This window comes from Poecilia latipinna, unplaced genomic scaffold, assembly GCF_001443285.1.
Source record: "Poecilia latipinna isolate Pla-1442-1.1 unplaced genomic scaffold, P_latipinna-1.0 Scaffold2717, whole genome shotgun sequence".
Lineage (NCBI taxonomy): Eukaryota > Metazoa > Chordata > Actinopteri > Cyprinodontiformes > Poeciliidae > Poecilia > Poecilia latipinna.
In genome coordinates, this window is record NW_015115333.1 from 26,051 (window position 1) to 33,479 (window position 7,429).

At 36.9% G+C, this 7,429-nt stretch overlaps 1 protein-coding gene across 1 annotated transcript in view; it reads left to right on the top strand.

Moving 5' to 3' along the window:
• The first annotated feature begins 1,971 nt into the window (after positions 1 to 1,971).
• The window catches only part of LOC106938877 (proenkephalin-A-like), a 44,059-nt gene continuing 38,601 nt past the window's right edge, over positions 1,972 to 7,429 (top strand). The window contains exons 1-2 of the mRNA XM_015021067.1: positions 1,972 to 2,196; positions 2,566 to 2,712. Of these exons, the coding sequence (XP_014876553.1) occupies positions 2,569 to 2,712 (144 nt within the window). The 5' untranslated portion in view covers positions 1,972 to 2,196; positions 2,566 to 2,568. The remainder of the gene's footprint in view (positions 2,197 to 2,565; positions 2,713 to 7,429) is intronic.

The window sequence follows — 7,429 nt, forward strand, 5'->3', positions numbered from 1 at the left end:
GGTCAAGCAAAGAAGGAAGCACTGTATATCTATTCACTCATGGGCTTTCAAAAATCCGCCACATTCTGTTTATCTGAAAGCTGAAAATATCTGCTGGTGAACAGGTGGATGACATGAGCCTGATTGCACTGCAGTCAGCAGCATGCAGGTGGATCAGATGAGCTTGATTGTAGAGGTGAGATCTGAGGAGGAAAACAGAGCAGGTGGAATCATGACATAGTAATATGTGATCTTGACTGGTCTTGAAATAAAATCCTGAGTCCTCAATGTCCGAGACCAAGGCAAGACCGAGACCAAATACTGACACTAGCACAATATTTACTGCTAGCAAATTTTACATGCAACAGTCCGCATACACTATGCAAATAGGTTGCTTATATTTTCTTTATTAGTTTTAGTTTACTACTGAAAGGTCTCTCCCACCAACAACATGTGGAGGACCAAAACTGACGTAAGAAATAAAAGCATAAATATATATTTAGTTTTTCCTTGTCCTTACACATTTGTTGTTGTCAAGAAATGTTTGTTTTGTTTTTCCTTTCCTTTATACATGTACTGTCATCAAAAAATGTTTATTAATTTTACTTTTCCTTGCACGTGTGTTTTCGTCAAGAAATGTATATATTTTCTTTTTCATTTCCCCTAAACATGCGTTTTTGTCAAGAAATACCAGCAGATATTTTCTGCTGTCAAACAAATGTTAATAAATGCCTTGCCCTGTGACCAACTGATACAAAAAAGTGGTAATTCATGCTTTTACATGAGACACACTACCCTCTATTAAAATGTCAAGTCATATTCAATATTTTAAATAATTTTAATATTAAATAATATAATGTTCAATAGCTTCGATATGTGCCCCATTGACTAAAAATCGGTGTGAAATTGTTCTACTAAACTGCATAGATGAGGCTCGAACATGTGATTTCTGTAGATCGCTGTGAATGGTTGACCTACATTGGACCTTAATCCAGTGTCCTACAACATCTCAATATTAACATACAACTCTGACATATTTAGTAATTTATTTACCAGGAAATCCAAGCTCATAGAAAAAGCATGGGATAATTTGTTAGTGATAGCTAACAACAAAATAGTTTGTTGTTTCTTGTTTCTGCAAGTCTGTCAACTTGCAGAAACAAGTTGACAGACATTTAATGCTTTTTTGATCCAACCTGAAACTAAATGATTGTATTCTCCAGGCTTTTGAAAATTTCATCTGGCTCATCATATAATATGAACTCTGCTGCACCAGTTAGTTATTTGGATCGCCTTGACACCAGGTAGATCCTCAAGATTATATGACAAGTTTTTTTTTGTTCCGAGATAATACGGATCATATCCTAATATGCTTACTTTTTCTAGATGCCTCATCAGTTCCAGCCTATTTAGGGCATTAGTGTACTCGCTGTGATCCATTTTGCTCTGTTTTGAACCAGAGAAATCCACTTCCAGACCTCCATCTGAATTTCGTGTGTCATCTGGGTCACGTGACTGAAACCCAGCAATGCAGTGGGCATAATATGATTAGATACTGAGGAAGCAATTCAGTCAGTAATTAAGCAATATTATCACATAGAAATCATTACTGAAAAAAAAAATCAGTTCCACTTCAGCCCTAATGGCCTCGGGGCCAAAGCGACTGCCTGGTTTGCTTTGCTTTGGGCTGGCCCTGAGCTCAACTCTAACTAAAGTAATTCTGTCAAAAGCAATAAGTACCTTGTGCTTTTCACCATGTAAGTAATTGTTACTTCATAAATATAAGTCATTAGTGCATTTTGTTGTACCTTAGTAAGACTAACTCATTTCTGTAAGTCAGGGTATAGCTAAGACGAGGATTAAAGAGCATGCGTGACAGAAAAGGGGACACGGTCGTGTTGCGATGAGCTCCGGGGTTTCTGCAACGTCACGGACTTTATCTCCTCCCTGCACTTTTATATTCGGTGACGTAAGGCCCAGAAAGTATTTTAAAAAGCTGGCGAACACCCCGCTGCAACACTGCATCAGTTTCAGCTCACTGGCTGGAGTTCGTCGGAGATAAGTTGGACCTCTGTTCGTGGAACAGCTCGTTTAGAAACACCTGAGGAGAGACCGTTTCATGCGCAGATTTATCAAACACAGACGCAAGTCTTCCGCCTTCTTTTCATCCTTGTTTGGAGAGAAATTGTAGAAAAACTTGTTTTTACTCTATCAGAGGTAAGACGCAAATATATTTCCTTATTTACAGTCACAATTGTTAGCAACGAGAACTTAGTGGTTTTTTTTTTAACATACAGTATCAACAAATGAGACAGTGACTTTTATTCACATCATATAGGCAAATATCTTTAGTCTAATAAATAATTTGATGCCACAAATAATTTATTTCAAGGCAATCATGTGCTCTCAGGTAGAGAGCTTGTGATTGCCTTGAAAATACATAAATAATAATAGCATAGGAAGTTGATAGTTGTTAAATCATCAGTTAATGTATATCAGGTCCGTGCTTTACTTGAGCTGTTTCATGAAATTCATGGCAGAATCAGAGCAGTAATGAAAATAACTGCTGTGATTTTCCGTCCCTAGCCGATGGCTGTAATCGTTCAGTGCAGCTGCCTGTGGATGTTGCTTGCGGGAACATGCGTGTTGCTGGTGGCTGGAACAGACTGCGGGACGGAGTGCGTACGTTGCGTGTACGGTCTGCAAGGACAAGTGTCTGCTTTCTCAACTCAGGTACTGTAGTAATACATTAATTTTATCATCTAGGGTCAGAGAGAGAGTGAGAGAGACAATTTGATCACTTAGTCACTTCAAACATGACATACACAAGAATGGTTTTCTACCTCAGTATAAAGAGGTATAAACTGGTGATAGATACTTTATTACGCAAAGGCGGTTCAAGTTTTATAGTTATGGCTTCAGAAATTCTGTTCAGTTTTTTTTCCAACTGTTCTTATTTTCTCATTCTTTCATTCCTTTGTGGCTTATTCTTAAAATTAATTTCGCAACTATGTCATTTTTATATAATGTCTATTGTGATATCAATATACATATATTAAACTAATGATACCAGTGTGGAACTAGTTAAGTTTATTTGTATGAACATTTTAGCAATGAAACAGTTCATAGCATTTTACATAATGAAAACATAATACAATAACTAATCATAAGCACCAGACATTACATATAGTCAAATGCCATCATCAAAATTATCAAGGATAATCATTATCAAATATATTCAATGTTATAATAAAAAGTTAGTATGTTAATTTTTTTAAGCTACATTTAGTAAAAAACAAAAAACATTAGGCACACAAAACTCTCTATGACATTGTTCTGATACATAGCCAGGTTTTTGTCTTAGTGGTTTCTCTTTTTTATACTTGAACACTCGTCTTTTCTTCTTCTCTTTCTCTTAGCGCATTGTTTTCATTTTTCTCTTCCCAGTTAAAATCTCAGTAAAATACCTGAGATTTTACTGAGGTAAAATCTCAGTATTCATCATACCTTGATGAATGAAAAGGAAGACTGAGTATTCACCGTGTCTGTGAGAGGGAGTGAATTACAAACACGGAGTAAAGCTCTCTGCAGAATATAGGGAGGTTAAAAGGGGATATTTATTTGGAAAAGATTTACCATTTACATTTTACTCAGTGGGTTGATGATTAAAACAAATAACTAGCGTGCATACTCATTATTTCTAAACACTGGTGAGTAATCTTCCCTTCTGATGCCTGCTTTCATGTTCGGCATTTCTTTATAAAAAAACATTACGCTCACATTTTTAAAATAAATCAAATCTTTACTTAAAACATGTATTTGTAATTATCCCAAATGTCATGGTGTAATCCATTCTGATCATTCTTCATATGGTCACTGCCCAATCATGTAAGCATGTAGTGTTTTATTTGGAAAATAAATAATTTATATGTAATTACATGAGTAATGTATGACTTCACTGAACATAGATCGTGTTTCTGATTTATAAAAAGTCAGAATCTTTTTACTACCTTTTCCATGCAGGCCCATTTACTCCCACCCACAATTTATTTAGTTATCCTGAATTTATTTTCTATGTGTTTGCCAGCAGAGGGCACTAATTCGTTCTCCTTGGATCTCAGGTAGTAGTGATGAGACATCTGAAGCCAGGCTTTGAGGCGTGTACCTAGGAAAAAGGGGGCGTGTCAGATGACTTTGATGCTTGTGTCATGTTGCTGAAAACCACATGACTGGCAATAAGCTGGGCTGCACAGTGGTGCAGTTGGCAGCACTGTTGCCTTGCACCAAGAAGGTTCTGGGTTTGATTCCTGGCCCAGGATCTTTCTGCATGGAGTTTGCATGTTCTCCCTGTGCATGTGTGGGTTCTCTGGCTTCCTCCCACAGTCCAAAAACATGACTGTCAGGTTAATTGGCCTCTCCAAATTCTCCCTAGGTGTGAGTGTTGTTTGTCCTGTCTGCTTCTGTTGCCCTGCGATCTGTTCAGGGTGACCCTGCCTCTCACCCTGAACGTTAGCTGGAGATAGGCACCAGCAACCCTCCTGACCCCACTAAGGGACAAGGGTGTACAGAAAATGGATGGATGGCAATGGGCCTCACACTGCTGGGTCATGTGACTGCTTCATTTTGTGTGTCGGTTTTCAAAATAAAAGCGTGAAAAGCCCTGCTGCTTCATGGCTTATTGTATTTAGTCGCACATCAGAGGAGAAGATTTGTCTTCAGCAGTGGCTGAAATAAAAGCAACATTGACCAATATATTTGATGTGTATTAATGATTTAAATGATGGCACTTTTCAAAATGTAATAATTGTTACTGGTTGATTGTTACTGACTCAACTGTTGATTATGATGCATTTTATGACTTTATATTTCTGTGTTTTTATGATGTAAAGCACTTTGAACTGCATTGTTGCTGAAATGTTCTACACAAATAAGCTTGATTGAGAAGGACCCAGCAAGAAGAAAATCTCTGACATCTGGGAATACTTTGAGATGATCATTCACAAGATTTTTAAATGAAAATAATTAACCCCTTCACCTCCAAAATTCTCATCTTCTCGAAATTTCCACTATTAATTTGATCAGTAAAGATATCAGTCTTGCACAGCAGAAATAGACTTAAAGTTGTTGGAAGAGTAAAAATCTGCCCTGGGGATTAAGAATATTAGGGAGTCAACTAGAAATCCAAGAAAAATATAAGTTTTGAAGAATTTCAGTTTTTCAGGAGGCAAATCAAAACTCAAAAAATACTGACCACCCCAACAAGCACTTCACTCCCAAAACACTAAAACAAATGTCTTTATTGTCAAATCTGTCTGTGACATGAAAGAAAACAGCCACTGACAGCCAACATATACCAGGATTAGTATGACTACAAATCATTTAATAACTGAACAAGATTACAGTTAAATAGGATTTAATTGACGCTTCTGTTACTGAACATTAGTTTGACAAAAACTGTGACAATATTGCATTTACTAATTTTTTAGTAAATGCCTAACTGAGTATGTCTATATGAGTGACAAAGCTGCCACAGTTTCAGCAGGAGATATCATTAGTGAGAAATGAATGAACCACTTCATTTGGGCAAATCAAGGTTCATTAGACCTTTGATTTGCCCAAAGGTCTAAAGAACCTTTGGGCAAATCAATGGGCTGGGAAGCTTCATTGCTTCACGAGGCTTCATTTGGCATTCACTATCAGGTAGTATTATGTCCTCATTCAGTTCAATTTTCCTGTTCATTAATTTGGTCTTCATAAGCCTGCATCTATGAAAGCTCAGCACAAATCCTGTCAGGGAAATCAAAGCAATTTTTCTGTTGACAGTTTTAAGTCAAATCCAGTCGTACTCTGAGATTTGCTGTCTTGACAAAGTGCAGCAGCTGGGATTTAGCGGTTGCAGTTACTGCTCCGGTTGTAACATGGAGTGTCATCTTTAAAGACTGTGTGGTGTTTGATTGTAACCTGATGGACACAACTTTTTTCAGGAAAAATTGCATTATTACTGAATTATATTTTTAAAAGACATTTTACTGAGGTTTTTAAAAGCCTCATGAGAACCTCTAGACCAGTGGTTCCCAAACTTTTTCTCCTGGGCCCCCCCAGTAGTTTCCAAACATTTTCTGTCCATCCCAATGTACATCAGGAGGTTGTGTATGTTGTACAATGCCTAATTATTTAGTGTTACTGTGGACAGTTTCAGCAGCAGATATCATTAGTGAGAAATGAATGAACCACTTCATTCATAGCATGCATTTCATACATGCTATGAAATGCATGTATGAGCATTTCATAGCCAGTTTGTGAGTTGTTAATGATTTTATGTAGTTTTATTTTTTCAATGATGGAGTACAAACTCCCAGACTTTCTTGGACAGATTGTGCATCGAGAGATATCTGATCTTGAGTGCTTGGATATATGAAATAAGCCATGTGAGAACGGGAATTAGATTGGAAATTGAAACATAAAACAGTCCTTGTTTTTCAAAGTGTCTCGTCCAGAGGTGTTCAAGTTATACAGTGAATCAATGGGTGGTGTGTTGTCCTGGTAGATCAAATTGTCAGTCTGTACCACACAAAAATCTGGGAAAAAAGTCAGTGCCCATCAGATGCAAGAAGCAATAATACACAGGAAAAATGCATTTCTACTGTAATGCATGTAAAATCCAGCTGTGCTTTGTGCCACACTGAAATTGCTTCAAGGATGTTCAAAAATCAAAAATCAAAAATTAGAGATTACACGAAAATACCCAGCAAGCTGATGCTTTGTCAACAGTTTGGTAACTGTGTAATCCGTTTACATTACTACAATAACATGTCAAAGCATTTGAAAGTTCAGTGACACATTACTGAACTTGTTGAAAACAACATTTAGTATTATATATATTCTCTATTCAGACATGAAAACTGATAAACAAAAAAGTAGACATCCAGAAGAAAAAATAGACATCCAGTTTAAAAGTTTAAGATCATGTCGAATTAGATATGACATGAGACTCTATGGGACAAGTATAGAAGTTTTCTTCTTATTTTTAGCGACATTTTAATAAAAAAAATGGCACTGGCTAAAATCGAAATCGGCAGGTCTAACTTTTTATAGATCGATAATCTACGATCTGTGAGAAAGCTGCAATCGGTGCACTGACCCATGTAAGATGACGGCTCATGTAAGACAAAACTTTATCCCACTTACTTGAAGGTCTGTGACTTTATCTTGACCAAAACCTCACGTTAAAAACAGAGAGCACTATTTTTAGTGCTTATCCTAAATCCATAAGACTTAGGATTTTTTTTTTTAAAGAATATCAGTAAAATACAATGACATTCCAATTTCACAAGCTGATGTTTTATTCTCAATAGATTATTAGTTTGCTAGTAATTGTCAACACTAGGACAACTTGATAAGGTTCAAGGGCAGGGGTCCCCAAACTACGGCCCGCAGGCCGGATCCGGCC